A 24,010-nucleotide genomic window follows, 5' to 3' on the forward strand; every position below is an offset into this window, starting at 1 on the left:
AATTATTGGAGCTACAATGAAAGTGACGAGTGTAAGGTTGAGCTATATATATATAATTAATATAGGAAAAACAAGATGAAATTAGGATCCGACTGAAGATCCGATCCGTCTACAAATCGGTCCGAATCTAATTCCCGTGGACTCTCTTACAGTGTGAATTCGAATTCCAGGTACGAGCTCATTCTCAATTCCCCCAATTTCGAAGCTTGATTTCTGAATGCTCAGCTTTCATGTTTAGGGTTTATTACACAAGCAAAAACAAAATTTCAATTTCATTGCTTTGATTAGGTTTGCAGGATGACAAGTTGCTGGGGTTTTGATTCGGTGTGAGGTTTTTACAAAGAACAACGGAAAAGCTTGGTGGAACCAGTTAGAGAGAGAGAGAGAGAGAGAGAGAGAGAGAGAGAGTACTCAAGGAAGGAGCTTTAAGAGCTATTAAGGAATGTGGACCAATGTTTTCAAACTTGTATGTTTCCTTTTTTCCTTTCACTAGCTTTGCTCTGGATTAATCGCAGTTTCAGTTTTGTTTGATTTCAGTGTAATGTGGTGTTGCTTAATGTCCTTGAGTCAAGTTATGTTTGATAAACCTGTTAACCAGGAAAGTAGAGAAGAATTGTTTTAACTGTTATTGTACTGTCTAACTGTCGTAAACGAACAAGCACCCTCAAATATAATGTACCTAGCCGTAATTCCTACACTTTAACTCTTAATCTCCCTCGCGATTATGTCAGAATGAAGTGTAATGTGTTCCTAGAACAAACTGGAAACACAGTGTTGGGTGGAACCTCGATGTAAATGAGCTCTGACTGTAATTCGTTCAATTGTTTACTTGATGGTATTCTGTATTCTTTTGGGCGTTGTGGAAACACCATTGTTGGTTGAGTTGATTGATTTATCATAGTAATATTGTAATTGCTTGAAATCAAATTTTTCAGCCTGGTTTCAACCTATTATCATGGTTTCAATATCTCCCTCATGAGTCAGAGTTGATCCAACTACCAGACAAAAGGTTTAAAATCTCTTTCTGGTTCTTTCCCAGTGTCTTATTGATTAGGCATATGGTTTCTTTTGTCATGGTCTTTGAGCATTAACAAACATAATTTTTCTTTTTTCCCTGAGCAGCAGTGTGAAAGATGTTGCCACACAGATGGTACTTTCATCACATTTACAGTTGCAAAAGGAAGGATTACTCAGCACATGGACCAATTCCTTTGTTGGACCCTGGGATCCATCACAGGGCTTTTACAATCCAGGTAAGAAATGGGTCATGTGGTTGGTTCCTCAGAATATGCATGTTTCATTGATTTTGTTGGTGCACGAATCCAGAATTGATGTTTGACAATCATTAATATAAGTACTAATACCCAATAAACTTGCTTACCGAATGGCTTTGCCTACTCTCTTTGGTTTTTATATGTTACTTCTTTAACAGAGTTCGGAGAATTCAGATATACCATCTCTTGTATGGGATACCATATTAGATTCTGACTTCTGCTTTTGTACGACATAAACAGATGAGAAGATTAAACTATGGCTTTTCCTGCCCGGACGTTATTCAACTGTTACCGACTCTGCTCAAGTTGCAGTCTCTAAATTAAAAGGTACTAGGTGCTCTTGGATCTTATTATCTTACCATTACTTACATGATAGTTAAGTTGTTTTATACTGTAGCCAGATTGCACATGCATTAATAGTAAATAATTGTACCTGTGAATATAACTAGAATTTTTGATTTGTTTTGAGGAAGTCGTTGCATCCGGAGTTTGGGTATCTCCTGGAGACTCGGAAGAGGTTGCAACTGCCCTTTCTCAGGCTTTGAGGAATCGTATAGAGAGGTCAGTGTACATCAATAATCCAAATTATCTGGAGTAAAGTTCATCACGATAATATTTGACAAATTTTTATTGGTGTGAACAGAGTGCTATCTGGGTTCGCCTATATGAGATTTGGAGATGTATTTTCAAAGTTCCATCCATCAGAAAATGAAGAGTTTCTCAGGTACTTAATATGTTGGTCTAGTGATTGAAATCTATTCTTTGAAGTTAAAGTATTAATCCTTACACAGTCGTGATCTTTATCTAGTAATAGTAAGACCTTGACTGAATTGCTGATTTTGCTGGTCTTAAGCCATTTTCTCCTAAATAGGTGATTTCTCTGATGCTAGTTAGAATCGCCTAATAATTAATTGATGTTTTGCAGGAGAGGACAGCCTACAATTGAATTTATTGTTGCTGCCACTGAAGAGGGGATATTTGTGCATGCTTTAGTATCTGCAAAGTGTGTAATGTTCACAGCTTTGTTATATTCACTGGAATTTATGATATTTTAACACTAATGAGAACCAAATTTTGCATTCAACACTCATTATAGGCATGTTCGAGCGCTTTCCTCTGGTGATATGGAGAGAGTACTGAAGCATTCTTCCAAAAATTCTGGTTATAGGCTTCCAGGTTTGTACACATTCTTGCTGTGCATTTGGTTTTATGAGGTGTTGTGAAATTCTTTAACCTTGATTGCCACATTAGAAATTTTGAATGTGAACTGTTCTCTTTGAGGTTGATTCAATATAGGAGAGGGATATACTCTTATATTTTTTATTCTATATTTATATGTAGCAAGAAGCCTTTATCAGATAGAGGAGGGTATCCCTATACTGTAATATATAAGTTTGTTTGAGTATTTTTCTAGTTTGAGAACATGTGGTTGGAGCAGCACTTTTTCAAGCTTTGTTCATGAAACAGATCCCACCCAATTTAACCTTGAAACTGGAAAAAAAAATGTGGTGTTTTGAATGTCCCAACTAGGATCTGTTGAAACAGATACCACCCAATATAACCTTTTGGTACAGGGGCAGATGTAAGATCATCCTTACCCAGCTTTGTTAAGAAACTGTCTGCTACACTGACAGTTGAACAAAGGACCAATTGCAAACACTAAGGATCATTAAGATATTTCTCAAAATGCAGAAGATGAAATTTGAAAAATATTTGCAACTTCTACAATGGAAAATAAAACCTCAATTTGACGTTTTCACTTTTTCATTTTCTCATTTTCAATTTAACACTTATTTCTGAAAACTGTTTTCAAAAACGTTACCAAACAGGCCTAAGCTGGGGAACCGTCTCCTAACTGCAGGCCTATTGTTTACAACAAGATAAAATGTATACATACATCCTCTTAAAGCTCGGCTAAAACTTTTGTTACATACATCCTCATTAAAGCTCTTACATTCTGCCTGTGGTTTTGGTATTGCTGGCAAGATAAAAAAATATGCCCAACTACCTGAAGTTGGTAAATTGTGATGTTAGCAAATGAAGATAGTGGAGGGTTTTCTGTACTCAAGGATTTTGTTCTGTTTTTCTTCATTTTTTAGTTTGAATTTATTTATTGGAGGAAGGATTCAGAATAAGAATTTTGAAGATTTTCCACTCCGGACCTGTTGAAACTGAGCCCACCAAATGGCTCCCTTAGGTTGAATTCTGCTGTGGTTGCAAGATGAAATGATGTTAATTATGATATCACCTAAGTTTGGGCCTATACTTATATTGTTTTGGATCGATTGTCACAGTAATTGCATCTCCTCATGGAATATGTGGTAGGCTTACTGGATGTTGCCCAAGTGATCTTGTGAAACAAATGTATTTCAGGTAGTTTACTTTTTTATTAAGTGTGTTTAATTTTCTATTTTAAGTACGACTTTTAAGTTTCTTATTTTTTTTCATCATCCTGCAGTTCTAGCAAGTCTAAGACTTCAAATGGTTTCATTGGTCTGCCAAGTCACGTCTCTCAAGGTTCTGGTTGCCAACTGAGGGGTCAAAGTTGCTATGTTGAGGTTACTCTTGGCTGTCCTAGACCTGGAAGTGACAAGGCCTTGCAATCAAATTCACATTCGTTCAGAAATCCGGTGAAGCATCAACTTGCTGAATCTCCTGCTTTGGGAAGAGGTGATCAAAAGGGATCTTTGAATAACTCAACAGTTTATGAGAAAACATTTGTATACCCAGCCGAGGCAGTGCTTGTCCCAGCTCTGCAATATGTGAGATCATCTCTGAAAAGGTACTTCAAAATTTTCAATTAAATATTGCTGCAGTTATGAAATTGAATTTTTGTTGTTAGCTTTTGTGATTGATAGTTTTATTTCTTACGCAAAAGAATGTATATACTTATTCCCAAAAAAAGAAGTATATCTTGTATATGCTCAAAGAGATAAATTTTTGGGAACTTCTGCAATGACAGTTTTATCCTTCCCGATAAGTAGTGTTATTGTTCCTCTTGCGCTTTTTTATACTCGTGTTCACAGACAATAACATGTGCATTGCACAAATGTAATCAGCTCAGTCCAATATGAATCTATTACCTATATTGCCCCAGATGAATTGTGTTAACTTTTTTATTCGTGTTCTGCTCCTTATATATCGTAATGGTTACCATCATGGACATGCAGATTTTGGCTGCAGAATTGGATAGGGCCGTCCATGCCAGGCTCATCTTTCTTCATGCTTTGGTTAGTGACTTCATATATGTATTCTAGCATTTCTTAAAGTTCAGATATTTTTATTGTCACACTTCGCCTCCAACATAGTAACTTAATTCTTCTTGAGGTTCTCTCTACCATTGAACCGTGGGAAGACACGCTTCTTCACACACACACTTGCATATCTTTTGGTATATATCCTTGTAGATAGAGTTATTATATATATAAGCCGTTTCAGGTGCGGACCTCCGCACTGTATGGATTTGACGATTCTGGCAACCGGCGGCGCACGACAACGGCGTGGAATGTGTCGGCCGCACTCCCCCCCTCCCGGCGCTCTTGTCTATGCCGGCCGGAATCTTGAAATTTAAAGTTTCTGGACAGATTCCAACCGCCATGGACCGGTGCTGCAGCTCCGGCTGGCACCATCCGCGCCGTTGTTGCGCGTCGCCGGTCACCGGAACGGGCGAATCCGCACGGTGCGGACGTCCGCACCTGATAATCTTCCTATACATATAATTCATATATAAATAATGGCTAAACTTATAACTTCGCTCTTCTGGTTGTTATGGTTTCAGCAGTTCTGATAGCATAAATTCTATGGAAGAATGGAATGAGACCAATGGTATTTGCACACAACGTGGCTATAATAGTAGTAGCAACAGTAATTGTAGCAGCATCAGTAGCATAAGTAGCAGCTCAAGTGAAACTGATTACAGGATGGCAACAGGAGCCAGTGAACTAGAAGCTGATGCTGATTCTTTAAGCTGTAGACAGTCTGGTTTATCTTTCAAAGATCGTTTGGAAAATGATTTTAAATTGGTAATTTATTTACTCTTAAATAAGCTTCTTTGCCCCATGTTGTATGGTGCCCATTGGTATCACATTTCAAGCTGATAAGCAATCTTGAACTTGCAGCTTTTATTTTTGACACTAGAAACTTGTAGCTTTTGGAAATTAGTAACTTATTTGCTTTTTTTTTTGTCCGTAGTATTGTTATGAAATTAGCAAATACAAATAAGAAATAAAATAATTTATGCAGTGTTAATGTATTACATCACTGTTGAATCGACTGAGCTTCCCAACAAGCTAGTGATAGTTGGGAGAAGGGCCTCAAACATACTGAGTGCTATCGGATCCTAGTCACATGACATGTATGCAGTACCCTATGTGTTTAATATGAGTGCTGCGAATTTTATACATAAATTGTTCACTGTAAGCTACAAATTTATTGTTGCTTTCAAATTAGTTCTTTGTTAATTATTGTTGAACGTGAAGTATCTGGATATATCGTTGTCTATGAGTAGTAGAATGTCAGAATGCAACGCCATTGTCATTATTCTTTTTTTACAGGGTTCTAAGCGCCCTCGATCTGGGATGATGGACTCATTTGCTCAAGTGGGTACATCTACAAGTGCTTCTTTCCAGGATACATACAAGTCTGATTATGGTTCTGTGGAAGTAAACAACTCAGCGATTACTGGATTTGCAAACGAACAGATTGGATCTCATTGGGATTGGGATGGTTACAATAGTGACAATGGCACTGATATACATTCATTGCTGGATGAGTTTGGAGGTTTTGGAGACTTCTTTGAGAATGATGCCTTGCCATTTGGGGAGGTATTTTTCTTATCTTAGGCCAGTGCTTATGTCGATGACTATTCTCTAAAGCAGCGTCCTCAACACAGTTTGTATTGCAGTATGTGATCATGTATATGTTACCAGCTATTTGATGACAACTTCAACTAAATTGATGAAAACAATTATTTATTAGTCAATTGAAGTCTACACCCAAGACTCATGGACTTAAGGGAGGAACATATTATTCGTTGATTTGCTTGACATGAGATTTCATTCTCCTTTCTCCAGACGCACATACTGTGATCCACTCTGTTCAATTTAATAAGATAATTGTTCTTCTTTTGATATCAAAATGATCGTGCTTCTGATGATTGTTCTTTTTATTGTGTAGCCCCCGGGAACTGCAGAATCTCAGACGCTTATGCTTTCTGCTCCAGATTGTGGCGATGTGGTTGACAATCCAGTTGGGCCCATGGATATTTCTGATCAGATACTGTTGTCCGAGAGTTTTGCATCTTTCGAAAGCCTTATTCCACCCCCTGCAGTAGCCATGGAGGAGATACACGGCAAAAACCAAGGATTTGGAAATGGTGCTTTGACATCGGGTCCCATGAACTGCTCTTCTGCATCTAATGTCAGTGAATTTGATCACATAATAAAAGCCGAGGCACTGATGACATTCACTCCTGAATATGGAGCTGTTGAAACCCCTGCAAGTGAAGTGTCATCATCCATTTTCCGAAGCCCATACTTGCCAGAATCTAGAAAAGTGGAAAGTTCAAGTTCAAGTGCAAATAATTACATATATGGTGCAACCCCTCCTTCTCCTTGCCTTGATGTATGTGATGAGAAGACTGGTATGCCAATGAATTTAAAAGCATGTCCTGGAAAGAAAGATGCAAACAACATTCTTAGGTCAAAGAACTATTATGTCCAAGTAGGGAGTGGTAAAGAGCAACAAGACAGAAGATTGTTTACAAGTAGTAAAGATACTATGCTCACACATGATGGGGTTGCACCATCTCCATTTCCAACTCTTAATTCTACAGATGCTATCAAAGCCTCTCAGAGGAAAATGATTGGAGGGACATGTGATGCAGAAAATTCCTTTTTGTCAATGAGTACCATTCCTGCAACTGAAATTGAATGCATCATATTCCAAGCGTCAATGTGCAGGATACGACACACATTATTGTCTTCAAGTAGTCTTTCATCTCTTGGTAGGCTACCTGGTGACCCAAGTATGATGCCAGATAACATATCAGGAAAGTATGAGCTGAAGAGGAAAGATTCTATACCAATTAGAATTGCTGGTGATATTGATGGAGGAATAATAGACGGACATCTCAATGCGCCTGTTGGTGTTTGGCGCTCTGTAGGAGCTCCTCGGGTCTCGAAACCCTCTAGTTCATCTAGTATGGAAATTAGCACATCTTTGCCTCATACTTCATTCAGTGAGGAAGGTATGCTTTCTTATGGGCAACGACAACCACTTCAGGAACTTCTTGATGGCATTACATTAATTGTACAACAAGCTACTGCTTTTGTTGATTTGGCCCTAGACTCGGATTGTGGTGATGGTCCTTATGGTTGGCTTGCTTTACAAGAACAATGGAGAAAGGGATTCTCTTGTGGGCCTTCTATGATTCATGCAGGTTGTGGGGGTACACTTGCTTCTTGTCACTCACTGGACATTGCTGGCGTGGAGTTAACTGATCCCCTCTCTGCTGATGTAAGCTGTTGTTATATATGATGATTTCTTCTATACATACATTTCTAACCCCCCCCCCCCCCCCAGAAGCATGCTAATACTGATCTTTTCTATTAATGCATAGGTGTGTGTATGTATACCTATTAGAAGAAAAAGATTTAATTTGATATGAAAATGGCACAACACAAAGGACAAGGCGTAAAACTGTTCATTCTATTTAATAAGGTTTAATTTTGAGCACCTTTGGGATCAATATGTGATATCATGATATCAAAGGTAAATGTCACTTGTGGAATTTTGTTTGAGAACTTATCTTACAATCCCCCCCCCCAAACCCCCCAAATTTCAGGTTCACGCATCATCTGTGATTAGTTTGCTGCAGTCTGACATAAAGATGGCCTTAAAGTCTGCATTTGGTGTGTCGGATGGGCCATTGTCCATCACTGATTGGTGCAAAGGCCGCAACCAATCAGGCGAAACCACAGTTGATGGATTTTCTGCTGAGTCCACTATAAGTGATTGTAGAGATTCGTCAAGTACTGTAGCACTGTCTGCAGGAGAACCGCTGAGCCCATCACCTTCTGTTGGATCAGCTGGCCTTAAAGGTTTATTTTTGACTTGAATGTAATTGATGAAAATGTTTATTTAGTTTTAACAATTGGTCTGATATCCAACATTTGTACTCTAATAGATGTAGGGAAAGTGGATGAAACATCCCAAAGAAGATCAAACCAAGAAAACTGTAGTTCTGAATCTGATCTGCAGATAAGCTCACGGTTAAGACCGACACTTTTGGTTGCTCCATTGCCTGCTATACTTGTTGGGTACGTGTCCTGATATCAATTTAATATCACAACACCTGGAAGTGAGTGATATACAATCGTGTCTTTAGCCTTGCCTTAAGGCAGGTGTCAACACAGCTTGTCTGCTTTCTTTTGACATTGAAACCATGAGTTACTTGCTTCTTATCATTTATATACTGTTTAGCAAACCTCTGAAGTTCCACCTGAATAAACTCTGATCGAGCAATATTCCTATGCTGGGTCTTCGTCCTACTAGTTTTCTAGAGGATGTGAATTAGTTGGTATATTGAACTTTCTACCTCCTTTTGTGACAGTTCCATATAAAGTAATGTTTAAAAAAACTGTTTGTTTCCAGGTATCAGGATGATTGGCTGAAGACATCAGCAAGCTCTCTGCACCTTTGGGAAAAGGCTCCCCTTGAGCCATATGCTCTTCAAAAACCTGTAAGTTCATTGCAAGTTTGAAACCAATTGAACTGACAGTATGATATAAATTATGTATGTGATACACTCGCTGTTAACTAATGTGGATGAATATTTAAAGTTGCTTAGCCATATGCTCTTCAAAAACCTGTAAGTTCATTGCAAGTTTGAAACCAATTGAACCGACAGTATGATATAAATTATGTATGTGATACACTCGCTGTTAACTAATGTGGATGAATATTTAAAGTTGCTTACATGTTTCAAAGGCTCTTTAACTTTGAAATGGCATTTTCAGACATTTAAAATTTCTATCTGTTTATTAATTGTTGCAGATTACTTATTGTGTTATATGTCCAGACATTGATCCCCTAACGTCTGCCGCTGCTGATTTTTTCCAACAACTAGGAAGTGGTAAGTGGTAATTTGCCGCAAATGGGGGTCATAATTATTTGCTTTTCTGGTTTATGAGTGAAGGTGTGAAACATGGTTTCAGGCACTAGGATGACAAAATGACAACTTTGATATCCTGATTCTTGACTCAAAATCCTAGTCACTTTACTAATGTTTTTGTCTGTGTTTTTTTTTTTAAGTAAGGTTTTTGTCTAGGCGCTGTCCTTATCCTATCCTGGGCTAGTTAGGTAAGGGGAATAAAATTATCCTCTTGCATTGGAGAAAATCATGAGGCATATGATTGATGTTGGAGAATGGAGAATACTTGACTAATCCAGTGCTGAAAAATTCTGTGCAGGTCATCCTTCTTTAAAAAAATTATACCTAGAGAACTCTGTTAGGATAAAACAAACTATTTTCACCCTGCTAATATGATGATTGAAAGCAGTTATTGAGTTTTTAACAAAAAAGGAGAATAAAAGTCGACCTCTCAGTTATTATTGACTCTTGATAAATTTATTGTCTATTGTGTAATTGCATAACCCAAGATGTTCTCTGTTTGGTTTATCCCTCTCTTCTTCTTTCTTTTCACATGTGTGTATGTGCGTGTTTTAATGTATTCTGGTTGTTTCTTCATCTCCAGTTTATGAAACATGCAAATTGGGAACTCATTTACCTCAGAGTCTTGAGAATCAAATGGAGGTTGACTCTGGAAAATTATCATCTGCTGGATTTGTGCTACTTGATTGCCCTCAAGCGATGAAGATTGAAAGCAGCAATGCATCTCTTGTGGGTTCAATAAGTGATTATTTTCTTTCTCTTTCAAATGGCTGGGACTTGCCGAGCTACCTGAAGTCTCTTTCAAAGGCTCTCAAAGCTTTGAAACTTGGTCAATGTTTGTCTACAAGTGCAAAAGAAGGAAGCAGCAGTCCTTCCATGGTAAGTGGCAGTGGTCATTAAAGTTGCCTTCGATTATTGTTGTGGTTAACAGGTTCTCTTGTCTGAAGTTTTCCCGGATTATAATATTTTTCTTCTGTTTCTATAGTTAAGGAAATCAAAATTTAGATCTACGAAATAATTATAATTACTAGTGCCTTATTTATCTATAGGGGACTTTTGAGTGTGTTTGGGACTCCATTTCTCTCTCTTTGATAGTTACTTGAAAAATGTATTGTCTGCTAGGCCCCACACTACATGTCTACATTTAGTGTAGAATCATCTTAAGAGGGTTGTTCTTCTTTCAAAAAGCCCCACTAATTTAACATGGCTACCAGAGTTGACATCACATTTGCTGTTGATTGTTGGCTTGCAGGTGATATATGTAGTGTGCCCCTTCCCTGAGCCTTTTGCAGTTTTACAGACAGTTATTCAATCTTGTGTTGCGATTGGATCTGTTGTCTTCCAATCAGACAGAGAAAGGAGATCCATGTTGCACAGTCAGGTTTCAAAGGCATTAAGCTACTCGGCAGCGGTGGATGAAGCATCAATATCAAATGTTTTAGTTCTCTCTGGGTTTAGCGTTCCTAGATTGGTACTGCAGATCGTGACAGTTGATGCCATTTTCAAAGTTACTAGTCCATCAATGAATGAGCTTGTGATTCTTAAGGAGACTGCTTTTACTATTTACAACAAGGCTCGTCGAATATCACGAGGATCTTCTAATGAAACAGTCCAGTCATCATCATCCAACAGATCCCATTCAGTCCTCACACAAATATCTTCTCCCACTCCGGGGCTGTGGAAGGATTGTGTTGGCCCTCGTATCACTGGGCATTCCCTTCCAAGAGAGGGTGAAACCTGGGATGGTTCATGGCAAACAAGAACTGGAGCTGTAAGCTGTGAACCGAGCCGAATCGGAGATATGTTCCTTCATGATGAAACTCGCTACATGTTTGAACCTTTTTTTATCCTTGCGGAACCTGGTTCTGTAGAGCGTGGGATTTCACCTTTGGCCTCTAATAATTATCCATCAGAATCTAAGCCGTTGTCCGATGAGAGTGGTGGAGTCTTTATGCCAACTGCAAGTGGGGATACTGGAATGGGCTCTCAAGCTGATGTATCTGAGTTAGATAAGACTCCAAGCCTACATTGTTGCTATGGATGGACAGAGGATTGGCGCTGGCTAATATGCATCTGGACAGATTCAAGGGGAGAATTACTTGATAGCCACATATTCCCCTTTGGTGGAATTAGCAGTAGACAAGACACAAAGGGACTGGAGTGTCTTTTTGTCCAGGTTCTGCAGCAAGGCTGCCAGATACTACAGGTATGCTCTTCTGATACTGGAATGACAAAACCCAGGGACTTCGTGATTGCGCGGATTGGAAGTTTCTACGAACTTGAATACCAAGGTATAGGACTTGATCCCATCATTTAGTTACCTGTTGAAAATTCCACTTACTGTTGAGATGCTGAGGAGAGGCTACAACAGTATTGAATAGAAACAGCATATGCTGATATGTATAAGCTATGTTTACCTATAAACTGCCATGAATATAAATTACAAGTATTTCTTTATTCAGTAACAAGTATATATACCCCTTTTTTGTTACTTCAAACCATTTTCATTAAATTGTAATTCATGCTCCCATATTGTGAAATGGCATTGATGTTCCTGTTTGTGTGTTTCCGCATCTGAATGTTATCAGAGTGGCAGAAGGCAATTAATTCAGTTGGGGGTTCAGAAGTGAAAAAATGGCACTTGCAATTGCGGCGATCTGTTTCTGATGGGATGTCAGCTAGTAGTAATGGGCCTTCCTTGCAGCAGCAGGAAATGAGTTTGATTCAAGAAAGAAATCTCCCCTCATCACCTGGCCCTATGTATGGAAGCCCTCACTCAAAGATGTCTGGATATATGAAAGGTGGTTTGGGACAACCTTCTGCGAGAAAGCAGCTCATGGGTGCACATACATTGATTGACAACTCAAGAAGTTTGCTTCAGTGGGTGCAAAGCATCAGCTTTATCACAATTGCAATTGATCATTCTTTACAGCTTGTCTGTCAGGCAGATATACTATCCCCTGGTGAGTTCTTTCTTCCCGGTCCTCATTTCAATTTTAGTCTCTAATGTAAGTTATAGAGTTAGCTATACTGTTAGCTGTTTAATGCAGAGTGACTTTGTTGTTATAAGCGTCTTTAGATCTTAATAGTTATTTGCGATATAAGCAAAGAAGAGTAAACAGAAACACACCAAAGTTATAGTGGTTCAGCTGAAGCCTACCTCCACTGTGATCTCTCTTGAGAGATTTACTAGTACTGAAGAATTTAGGTACAAGTACTTATTGTAGATCTTAACCCCTCCCTGTCTAGCTCCTATCTCTCTATCACCCTTAGCTCTCCCTTTAGGATTTCTGTCTCTGTGTCTAAAAACCTCCCTGCAGCCCTATTTATATCAATAGGGGCTGCTTGATACAATATGGACTAGGATTACTAAACCTAACACAAATCCTAATAGAATATTGGAAGATATACTCTCCTAAAACATATAGAAAAGCTGTGCTAACTTATTTCCTTTCTAAACCTGGATTTGATTACTGAATCCTAACTCCAACATGCATCAACGAGCCAAAAACACAACAATCTCCACCTTGGTGAGTTGATACCAAATGATTGTTGCAACCTTCAGGATGTCTTGTATCTCTTGAAGTAACCCTGAACAAACCTCCAAGATCATTCACCTTGGCAATACTCCTCTTGCCTCATCACACCTCAAGTGAGGAGGTGCTCCACCACAACTCAGCATGTTGTGACACTAAGCAAGTTCAAGCAGTGCTTAAACTTCTCCACAGAAACTGGTTTGGTTAGACAATCTGCTGCATTGTCATTTGTGTGAACTTTCTCCACAATAATATATCCAACTTCTATCCAATCTCTGATCCGGTGATAGCGAACATCAATGTGCTTTGTCCTTGCATGAAACACTTGATTCTTCGCCAAATGTATGGCACTTTGGCTGTCACACTTCACTACCACACCTTCCTGGTGAATACCAAACTGTCCTGCCAGTCCATTCAACCAAATAGCTTCCTTAGAAGCTTCTGTCAACGCCATATACTCTGCCTCAGTAGTAGATAGAGCAGTAACCTCTTGAAGATTTGCTTTCCAGCTCACAGGCCCTCCACCACAAGTGAAAACATAACCTGTTGTAGACCTTCTTCTATCTAAGTCTCCTGCAAAATCAGAGTCAACAAAACCAGCCACACAAGCTTCTTCTTGTTTTCTTTCAAACTTGATTCCAAACTGCCTAGTTCTCTTTAAGTACCTCAAAATCCACTTCACTGCTTCCCAATGACGCTTTCCCGGATTTGACATATACTTAGAGACAACACTCAATGCTTGAGCTAAATCTGGTCTTGTGCATATCATTGCATACATGAGACACCCTACTGCATTAGCATATGGAACATTCTTCATCACATCAATCTCCTTTTGATTTGATGGCTTATGCTCTGCATTCAGCCGAAAGTGTGCAGCTAATGGGGTAGAAACAACCTTAGCTTCATCCATGTTGAACCGTTCAAGTACCTTCATAATGTACTTCTCTTGTGACAGCCATATTTCACTTGTGTTTCTATCCCTTCTTATTTCAATTCCAAGGATCTTATGTGCAGCTCCTAGATCCTTCATGTCGAATTCAGCCCCCAACTTTTCCTTAAGTTTCTGAATTTTCAACATATCCTTGCATGCAATCAGCATGTCATCTACATACAGTAATAGTAGAATTACCTCCCCATCTTCGAATACATGGTAGTAAACGCAGCAGTCATATTGACACATTGTGTAGCCTATCTTCAGCATGTATGTGTCGAAACGCTTGTACCACTGCCTTGGCGATTGCTTGAGTCCATATAGAGACTTCTTTAGTCGACAAACCAGATTCTCTTTCCCTGTTTCGACAAAACCCTCCGGCTGCGACATGTAAATGTCTTCTTCGAGGTCCCCATGAAGAAACGCAGTTTTAACATCCATCTGCTCAATCTCCATATCATACTGAGCTGCTATAGACAACAACAACCGTATTGAAGTATGTTTGACCACCGGAGAGAAAATCTCGTCATAGTCCACTCCCTCTTTCTGCGAATACCCTTTTGCCACAAGACGTGCTTTGTACTTTATGGCATCATCATCATGTATTCCTTCTTTCTTCCTAAACACCCACTTGCAGCCAACAAGTTTTCTTTCTTTGGGTTTAGGAACCAGCTCCCACACGGAATTCTTGTGCAGAGATTCCATCTCTTCTGCCATAGCACCAATCCAACCTTCCCTTTCTTCGCTTTCTATAGCTTCTTGATAAGTAGTTGGATCACCTTGACTTATGGTCAGAGCATGACTCACATCTTCTTCGGTTTCAAATCCATACCGTTGTACCTTCTTTAAATTCCTCTTTGGTTTGTCAAGTGCTATGACTCGCCTCATTGGCTCAGGTTCTTGTGGGATGGGAGGATTTTGACCCCTACGTGGGGACTGCTCCACCTGAGCCCTAACTGGTGACTGTTGTTGCTGCTCTGGTTCCTCAATGGCTACTTGATCATTCCCTACTTGCTCCACCTGAGCTTGAGAATCTTCAACTGATCGTTTAACTAATGATATCTCGATTGCTTCTTCATCTTTTTCAGCAACAGTCATCTTCTCCTCCTTACTATTAGCTTCTATATTTAACGGCATAGTCTTCTCATCAAAAACAACGTCCCTGCTGAGCACTCTTTTCTCATTGATTATATCCCACAACTTATAACCTTTTACTCCTCTCTGAAAACCAATAAACACACATTCAAGTGACTTTGGTTCCAGCTTGGTTCTTTCATCCTTGGGAATATGCGCAAAGGCGCTGCATCCAAACACTCTTAAATTGGAATAATCAACTGGTTTTCCAGACCATACCTCCTCTGCACACTTGAAGTTAATAGCCTTTGAAGGTGATCGATTAATCAAGTAACAAGCATGATTAAGCGATTCTGCCCAAAACTCTTCAGGCAACCCTGCATGAAGCCTCATGCTTCTTTCTCTCTCCAAGAGAGTTCTGTTCATCCTCTCTGCAACACCGTTTTGCTGGGGAGTTTTCTTAACAGTAAAGTGTCTTGTAATGCCTTCATCCTTGCAGAATTGTAAGAACTGATTACTTATATATTCACCTCCATTGTCACTTCTCAACACTTTGATTTTCCTGCCCGTTTGGTTCTCGATTTCAGCCTTCCACTCCTTGAACTTTGGAAAGACCTCATCTTTTGACTTCATAAAGTAAACCCAAACCTTCCTTGAAAAATCATCTATGAAAGAGCCAAAGTATCTGGCCTTACCCAACGATTTTGTTGATGCAGGCCCCCAAACATCTGTGTGAATATAGTCTAATACTCCTTTGGATTTGTTCTCACTGCTGCTCACTTTGAATGATACCTTGGTCTGCTTACCGAGTGTGCAATACTTGCAGAAGTCAAGGCTGCAACTCGTTATGCCTTCTAGCTTATCTTGCTTATGTAATTCTTGCAGCCCCCTTTGACTCATGTGCCCTAGCCGTCTATGCCAGAGCTCAGTCTTGTCTTCTTCCGTACAAACTGATGCTCCACCTACTATTGTAGAACCTGTGAGTTTATACATATTATCAGGCTGCAACACACCTTTCATGTAGACCAACTGACCCTTTCCGACTTTGAGCACTCCATTGTTACCTTTATACCACAATCCTTCCCTATCCAATAGACTTAGAGAAATCAGATTTCTGCTCAAATGTGGAATGTGTCTGACCTTTCCCAATGTTCTGACAATGCCATCATACATTGAGATCTTTACTGTGCCGATTCCCATGATTCTACTTGGTGAATCATTCCCCATCAAAACTGATCCGGTGTCCCTCTCTTCATATGTGTCAAACCAATCTCTGTGTGCACACATGTGAAATGTGCAGGCTGTGTCCAAGGTCCAATGTCTAGGCGCGCCGGAGCTGGCTGAGATTGCAAGGAGTTCTCCATCATCGCTATCATTCCCAATAACGACATTGGCTGACTGGGAGCTTCCTCCAAGCATCTGCGCCTTCTTCTCCTTCCATTGTTTGCAATTTCTTTTCCAGTGGTCGGGTGAACCACATACGAAGCAACCATCCTTCTTCTTTTCTTTGCCTTTTCCCTTGGATTTAGACTTGCCCTTGTCTTCAAATCCACCACCTTTACTCTTAGACCTTCCTCTCTCCTTCCCTCTGACACTCAGTCCTCGTGCTTGGGAATTATCGTCTTCCCTCTGCATCCTGACATATTGTTCCAGGTTCTCACACACTCCTGCAAGTGTGATGGTCTCTTTGTTGAATATCATGGTGGTCTTGAAGTGTTTGAATGATGATGGCAAAGACTGTAGTAACATCATAGCCGAGTCCTCATCTCCCATCTTTGCCCCAACCTTCTCCAAGTTAATTATGCAGTTCTGAAACTTGGATATATGATCAGTAAGATCATCCCCTTCCTCCATCTTGAGGCCAAAGAGTTGTTCCTTCAAAAGTAGCTTGTTGCTGATGGTTGTACCCATATAAACGCTTTGCAGCTTGTCCCATGCCTGCTTTGCAGTCAGCTCCTCTCCGATCTGAAGCACAACATTATCAGCAAGATGCAACTCAATGCAACTCTTTGCTATCTTACACTTTTCTGCCCAATCTGCATCAGACATTGATGTAGGCTTTGATGCTTCAAGAGCTACATCAACCTTATGCTGGATCAGAACGTTCCTCATCTTCCTCTGCCAAAGCGTGAAGTTGTCCTTGCCATTGAATAGCTTTATGGACGCTCTCACCTCTCCTGCCTCAGCCATTCCTTTGCCAATCGACATCGCAAAATAAACCAGCTCTTGATACCACGTGTTGTTATAAGCGTCTTTAGATCTTAATAGTTATTTGCGATATAAGCAAAGAAGAGTAAACAGAAACACACCAAAGTTATAGTGGTTCAGCTGAAGCCTACCTCCACTGTGATCTCTCTTGAGAGATTTACTAGTACTGAAGAATTTAGGTACAAGTACTTATTGTAGACCTTAACCCCTCCCTGTCTAGCTCCTATCTCTCTATCACCCTTAGCTCTCCCTTTAGGATTTCTGTCTCTGTGTCTAAAAACCTCCCTGCAGCCCTATTTATATCAATAGGGGCTGCTTGATACAATATGGACTAGGATTACTAAACCTAACACAAATCCTAATAGAATATTGGAAGATATACTCTCCTAAAACATATAGAAAAGCTGTGCTAACTTATTTCCTTTCTAAACCTGGATTTGATTACTGAATCCTAACTCCAACATGCATCAACGAGCCAAAAACACAACAGACTTTACTAGCACAATGTAATCTTTATAGTGGATGTTAATAAAGTTGTTTGATCATATTATATAGGAGCTCAAGGTAGTTTTGGTGTGGGCTCATCTGGATATTTGGAAGGCTTCACCCCTGTGAAGTCTCTCGGCTCCACTCCTGCCTCTTACATCCTGATCCCATCACCTAGCATGCGTTTCCTTCCTCCAACACCTCTTCAGTTGCCCACATGTCTCACTGCTGTATCACCTCCATTGGCACATCTCCTTCATAGTAAAGGATCTGCTATTCCCCTTTCTACTTGTTTTGTGGTTTCAAAAGCTGTACCTACTATGAGGAAAGACTATAGGAGCAACTTGAAAGAAGAATGGCCTTCAACTCTTTTGGTCAGTCTTATTGATCACTATGGAGGTAATAACTTTAGCCAAGAAAAGATCATGAGAGGTAATGCTAAACAAGTGGGAAGGAGTCCGAGCTCAGAAGCTAGAGAATTTGAAACTGAGGCTCATGCCATCCTTGAATCAGTTGCAGCAGAGCTTCATGCACTCTCTTGGATGACTGTTAGTCCAGCATACCTGGAGAGGCGAACAGCCCTGCCATTACATTGTGATATGGTTTTGAGACTTAGGAGGCTTCTTCATTTTGCTGATAAGGAGCTCTCCAAGCATCCCGAGAAGGCACAAAGTGTGGGTTGAAAATCCAAGACAGTAGTTAAGAAATTGGCCAGTGGTAAATATGATACTGAAGAATGAAAAATCCCAATCAGCTCTATGTACCATGGTAGGTATCTGTTTACCTCAACTTTGTAATTTAGTAGGTTTAGTTAGTTTTAGCCTAATTTATAGCAATCGTTGTCCAAATGATGTCAATTAAAATAGGCAGTGTGGGAGGAATTAGTCAGATGTAACATATGTACCAAACATTGAAGGACAACAAAACAAATGTAGATTTAATCAGAAGTTACATGATTTGGTCATCAATTCTGAAGTTAGCAACTTAGCATTATGAGGTATGTACGGCCATAAGCTATTTCAGTTGTACCCGAATGTGTATGGTTTAAAGGAATGCCTAGAAGCTCTTGGATGGAGAACGGTATGTGGCTAGTGGCTACATCTCGAGAAGTCTGTCTAGGAACTGTTCCAAGTATTAATCTCTGTATATTTAATATTTTGGTAACATGAACATTTGAAGATTTAATTATACCAGTTGGTCTTTAGCAGTCATTTTTTATTTTTTATTTGCAGCAGTTAAGGACAAATAGATTTCTGTGATTGGAGATGAAAATTTTATAGCAAAGGGTATTATGGAAATTTTATAGTAAAGGGGTTTGCTAATTCATTTCTCATGCCTTGTTTTAAGCTTAACTATGTATAAATGACAATTGTAAAGTAGAAGATGAGTAACCTTTTATAGCACATGTAGTTGTTGAAATTAGATTAAAGAATCTCCTGAAATGTTAAGTGAGCACATGGATTGTATTATCAAATGGTGTCTACCACCAACAGAGTTCTTCCTTACTCTCTTTCTCAAAGAAAGCAGTAGCTTTCTGGTCCTACTATCTTTTCTTTGAACTCTACATGCATGTGATGTTTGTTCATTTTGTTCACATCATTTGCTGGTTCTGGTATTTCTAAATCAGCGCCTCCTTCCCTGGTCCCCTCTCCTATTTAATTTCATTCCATGTGAATCGTATTATTATTCATATCAAGCTTGCCTGTTATAGCAGCTGTTGGTTTCTAGACATACGTAACTGATGCTCCTCACTCAGATCATGTATTGTCTTTTTTTTCACCTTTTTCATGATTACAAGTTGAGAGAATAATACAGTAATAACTAGACCGATTTTGTGTCATCTTAAAGCTAAAGAAATTGAAGAATGTTTGTTATTCTGGTTATATACAACTTCTGTGGTAAACTATACTCAAGGGTCTCACATTTTCTGCACTTTTGATGTGAAAGACGCTTTGAGGTCAGAAATTCATGTACTTGGTCATTCTTTGGCATTGAATGTAAATGACCCACCATGAAGATATTCATTTGCACCACAACAAGTTCATGACTGTTCTGAAATGAAAAAAAAAAAAATCAAAGACTCAAAGAGCAAGGCTACCACAAAACTCGATATTTGATATCTGCTACTTGCCAAAGGCGTAGTCCTTCATTCCCTTCTTCAAACTCTAATGGCCTTGAGTATTATGGCAGAAGTCCCACAACATGCCCTTCAGCATCATTTATCACAAACCTCCATAGGCATCTCCCAAGCAACAGCTCATCATAACCCTTATCACAACTGCCAAACATATTTTCCAGGTCCACTCTAACAGTTCCTTTCTGTTCAAGTGTTCATCATCTCTCTTTTTTCTTTTCTTCCTTAATTTTTTTTTTCAAGTGCTTATTAAACAAAATGCAGGAAGAACCCAGTGATTTGAGTGTTTGACAAAGTACAGAAATGAGGAATGGTACTTGAAAGAGATGTAAAGATACAATAATGGGATTTTATTACTACAAATGGAGCACAGATACAATGAATTAGGGGATCATAATAGGAAGAAAAATACAATACAAGAAGAAGATTAATATACATCAACCACACTCAAACAATCCCTCATATCCTCACCAATAAATAATCAAATTACAACCTGAAATCCCCAAGGAGGAAAGAAGATATATAAAATATCAATCCCACCCATTTTCCACTCTCTCTCTCTTTCCTGAAAAACTGAATACAAGTGATTCTAGAGAGAGAGAAGGAAAAGTGAGAGAGAAAGATAGATACTTTGCATAATATTACTACTACACCAATCAGCCTAAAATGCAGTCATGACTGAAAGAGAGCTGATTCAGAAGAGGACCCCAAAAGCCAAAGCTGCTAGAGATGCAAAGAAAGTGGGCACAAAGAGGGTGGTGGCATCAGATGTTGGGGTAGGTGCTGGAGCATCAGCTGCAGCCACCTTCTCAATGCTTGACAAGGCCACCATCACAACCACCAACATAGCCACTGAAAGCTTCATCTTCATTGACTCCATTTGCAAAGTTACTTGAAAGAAGGAACAAGTTGCAAACTTTGAGATGAAAGGAGGAAGCTTTGGAAGGGCAGAGAGAGGGTTATGTGAGTATTGGGAATTGTAAGGACAATGGTTGAGGGTGGTGAGATATATATACCCACACACAGAATATAACCTCCTTAAAATAAAAACAGAGATTCAATTAACTTCTCAAGAGGCAGCTAGCCAAAGGATGGAAGTTGACACTTGACAGGTTGGCTTTGGCTACTCTTGCTATACAGCTGTCATTTGGGTCCCTAACCTTTGCTGGCTTAAACCACTGTTTTGGAGTCTTGTTATTTTCCACCTTCCTTTTACTTGTTAATGAATTAAAGTTCATTCAAACCCGAAAAAAGAAAAAGAAAAAAAGAATTAAGATGGTTGTGGTGGTTGTTGTTTGTTACTCTTCCATGGCTTATGAGTGAATGTTTTGCTTTCCTGTTTGTTATACTGTTAATTTGGTAGGAAATATAATGAGGGGTGATGAGCTGTGGTGATGCTTCTCTAACATGCGTTTCCATTGTAATGTCCAATTATATAACACGGTTTATTGAAAGACTTTTGTTGATGTATAATTATTTTGGTCTTTGAATTGGGAAGTTAAGAAATGAATTGAATTAAATGGCATTCATACATACATGAGCCGCATATGACAAAATTCAAGTTCATTGAAGCAGAAACGTACTCTAGCTTAAAATCCGAATGAAAAGGAAACTTGAACTGTTTCAGTCTACAATATCTGCAGTAGTATTTGGGGCAGCTGGCCTAGAAATTAGATGGAGCACCTAATTTTTACCAAATGAAATGAGTGTTGGTGTCTTGTCCAAATCAAAATGAGTTCGGATATGGAATGTGTTACTACCAAAGTCTAAAGCAAATTTGATTCGACTCAAACAAGCAATCTTGTTAATTAAGGTTGATGAAAGGCAACATAAACCTCTCCATTTCAATGTAAATTCGAAGATCGATACAGTACTCATATAGATACATTCAAGTTAGTCTGGCTACTTGCATATGATTAAGCATGAAAAGTAGATTAGGTATTTGTCGCTGAGAAAATGTACATTAAGTGTAAGAGGAGACCTATTCTTTTTGGTTCTTGCATGAGGCTCTCCTAATCTTTTGTCTGATTTGTTGACGCGTCTTAGCATACGTTTCTTTGATACCAAACCATTGAATTGGACAGCCATGGGTATATGGTTACAGGTAAAGAGTACCATGACCTAGCTAAGCATTCGAACATCATCCGAAGATTGATTCAACAAATTAATATTTATTCATGAAATGAACAAGTCACTAGCTAGCTCGCAAATTCAGTTGAATCATACAGCGCGCATCTTATTCAGTTCAGACATTGATGCCACCAAAATCAGGTCCAGCCATCTGCTTGCAGCCAATATAATTAAGCATATCAAGTATGTATATATAGGCATATCAGGCAAATTATTAAAGGCTGAGTTGATAAGAATTCCAATACTTATACACCAATGTATTATCTTTACTGAGAGCATAAGGCAAAGGCTCTATACCATGCAGATCGACGACAATGAAGAAGCAACACTACCCGGCCGACTGATTCATTCAACTTCTTTCATCCATTTTCAACCACAATAGTGATATCGGCCTCGATCATACCGACATGGTGAAGACGTTCCGGTTCTACTGCTGTCTTGACTGCTTCTGCTATTTCACAGCCTTCACGTACGTTGACTACTCTCCATCTATCATCTATGTCTTCGGTTGGCACTCATAACCATATCCTTATGGCCCAATTTCTCAAAAAGTCTGAAAGAAATATTTAGCCCCAAACTGATCCAATGAAAAACAATCTGACTTTCACCGAATGGTCATCATTTGGTCCGTGGGCCTAAAAGCCCATGGGTAGCCCGTCAAAGCTTAGTAAAAGCCCGACCATGTGGGTATAAGCCCGTGTAGAGGCTAAGGGTTTAAAGCCTCGGCCCGGCCCGTTGGAGCCCATAATGCCTAAGTTCGGCCCGGCCCTAAAAAATCCAATTAAAAATCCGCCCAAAACTCATTCATTTTTAAAATTAATAATTTTATATGTATTTATTTGTTGTATATGTTAATTAGTTAAATTATTTTGTTATATTTCTTATCTTTTGTAATATATTTAGTTAAAATAATTATCATATCCTATTTTTTTCTTTATTTTTTTATAAAAAATATACATTACATATAAATATAATGAGCACAGCCCGGTCCGTTCAAAAAACCCGGCCCGAAAAAACCTGTAAGACGCAGGCTTGTCGGCCTCGATTTTATTAATAAGCCCGACCCGGTTTGAAAAATAAAAAAAAATCGTGAAAACTCGGCCGAACCCGGTGATAGTGAATCCGGCCCATCACCGACCCTTACCTTCACCCCAACTGAACAAAAACCTACAAAGAAAATTTGTATAATAAAACTACTTCTAGTGGTATAGTGGTCGAGTGTCACGTAAAGAATCTCAAACCGAGTTTCATTCATAAAGCTGCCAAATTCGTCAGGCACTGTTACGCTGCATAGTTGAAAACTTTAAGCATCTCACATGCACTGATGGATTAAATTCTGAGCTTAGGAAGGAAGCCTTTTAAGTGATTCAAAATAAAAATGTGTACTCGAGTGTTCCACAGATTTTGATGAGCAAAACAATATTTAAAAGAAAAATTCCTTGTGTTCTTCTACTAGGCCACTGGGTGACAACATTTTATAAGGGGCGGTCGGAGGAAAACCCATATGTACCCTCAGACGGTTAAGATTATGCAGTAACCAATGTTCAAAATCTCCATGATATTTCCGATATATGCTCTGATATCTCATTTTTAAAAAACGATATATCTTAGAAGTAAATATCTTATTTTTTTCGTATCTGTGATATTTTTCCGATAACATAAAATATCTCAGATATTTCTTCGATTTACAATATATCTGATATATCTTCAATATTTTGGAGAAATATTTACAAATTTTCATTTATTTTTTTATCTCAACTTAAGGATGTCTCGGACTCTCATAAATGAGTTTTTGATTAATTAATCACCTCGAGCCTTGAGGGATATAAAAAAAATACTAGAAGAGTAGTCCCTCAAACGGTTAATTTTTAATTTTTCGTAAAAGATATCCGGATAAGGAGTGAAGATTCAAGTCTTAACACTTAAAAGTCAAGTCATATTAGTGACAAGTGCTCTCTTTGACCTTGAGGGAATCCAAAATAAAGGGTTGCAGAGTAGTCACATGAAAGTCATAAGAGGATATCCAAAATTTCAGATGAAGAGTGAGCTTTCGAGTAATTTCAA

General features: G+C 39.0%; 2 protein-coding genes across 5 annotated transcripts; one reads left to right on the forward strand and one right to left on the reverse strand.

Moving 5' to 3' along the window:
• Positions 1 to 54: 54 nt before the first annotated feature.
• LOC126789399 (mediator of RNA polymerase II transcription subunit 13) lies at positions 55 to 18,770 on the forward strand. Of its 4 annotated transcripts, none has more exons than XM_050515541.1 (23): positions 55 to 170; positions 289 to 466; positions 936 to 1,009; positions 1,123 to 1,253; positions 1,515 to 1,601; positions 1,748 to 1,835; positions 1,918 to 1,998; positions 2,200 to 2,277; positions 2,371 to 2,450; positions 3,569 to 3,647; positions 3,733 to 4,056; positions 4,445 to 4,504; positions 5,053 to 5,296; positions 5,828 to 6,097; positions 6,450 to 7,790; positions 8,119 to 8,374; positions 8,461 to 8,593; positions 8,928 to 9,015; positions 9,330 to 9,408; positions 10,031 to 10,326; positions 10,700 to 11,738; positions 12,036 to 12,410; positions 17,752 to 18,770. In XM_050515541.1, exons 2-23 carry the CDS (start codon positions 443 to 445, stop codon positions 18,363 to 18,365), a joined length of 5,841 nt encoding a protein of 1,946 aa, XP_050371498.1. In that variant the 5' UTR covers positions 55 to 170; positions 289 to 442; the 3' UTR covers positions 18,366 to 18,770. The 4 variants fall into 4 exon arrangements, with proteins under 4 accessions (XP_050371498.1, XP_050371499.1, XP_050371500.1 ...); XM_050515542.1 differs by having other exon boundaries at positions 5,056 to 5,296; XM_050515543.1 differs by having other exon boundaries at positions 1,126 to 1,253.
• A 1,375-nt stretch (positions 18,771 to 20,145) lies between these two features.
• Positions 20,146 to 20,809, reverse strand: LOC126788360 (arabinogalactan protein 13-like). The gene has a single exon (XM_050514334.1). It carries the CDS (start codon positions 20,694 to 20,696, stop codon positions 20,511 to 20,513), a length of 186 nt encoding a protein of 61 aa, XP_050370291.1. The 5' UTR covers positions 20,697 to 20,809; the 3' UTR covers positions 20,146 to 20,510.
• Between the last annotated feature and the right edge of the window lie 3,201 nt (positions 20,810 to 24,010).

Source organism: Argentina anserina, chromosome 3, assembly GCF_933775445.1.
Source record: "Argentina anserina chromosome 3, drPotAnse1.1, whole genome shotgun sequence".
NCBI lineage: Eukaryota > Viridiplantae > Streptophyta > Magnoliopsida > Rosales > Rosaceae > Argentina > Argentina anserina.

Coding starts and splice junctions, on each gene's coding strand:
- LOC126789399 (XM_050515541.1), top strand. CDS start 443: ATGTGGACCAATGTTTTCAAACTT. Junction 3,648..3,732: donor GTGAAACAAATGTATTTCAG/GTAGTTTACTTT, acceptor ATCATCCTGCAG/TTCTAGCAAGTCTAAGACTT. Junction 9,016..9,329: donor CATATGCTCTTCAAAAACCT/GTAAGTTCATTG, acceptor TAATTGTTGCAG/ATTACTTATTGTGTTATATG.
- LOC126788360 (XM_050514334.1), bottom strand. CDS start 20,696: ATGGAGTCAATGAAGATGAAGCTTTCAGTGGCTATGTTGGTGGTTGTG.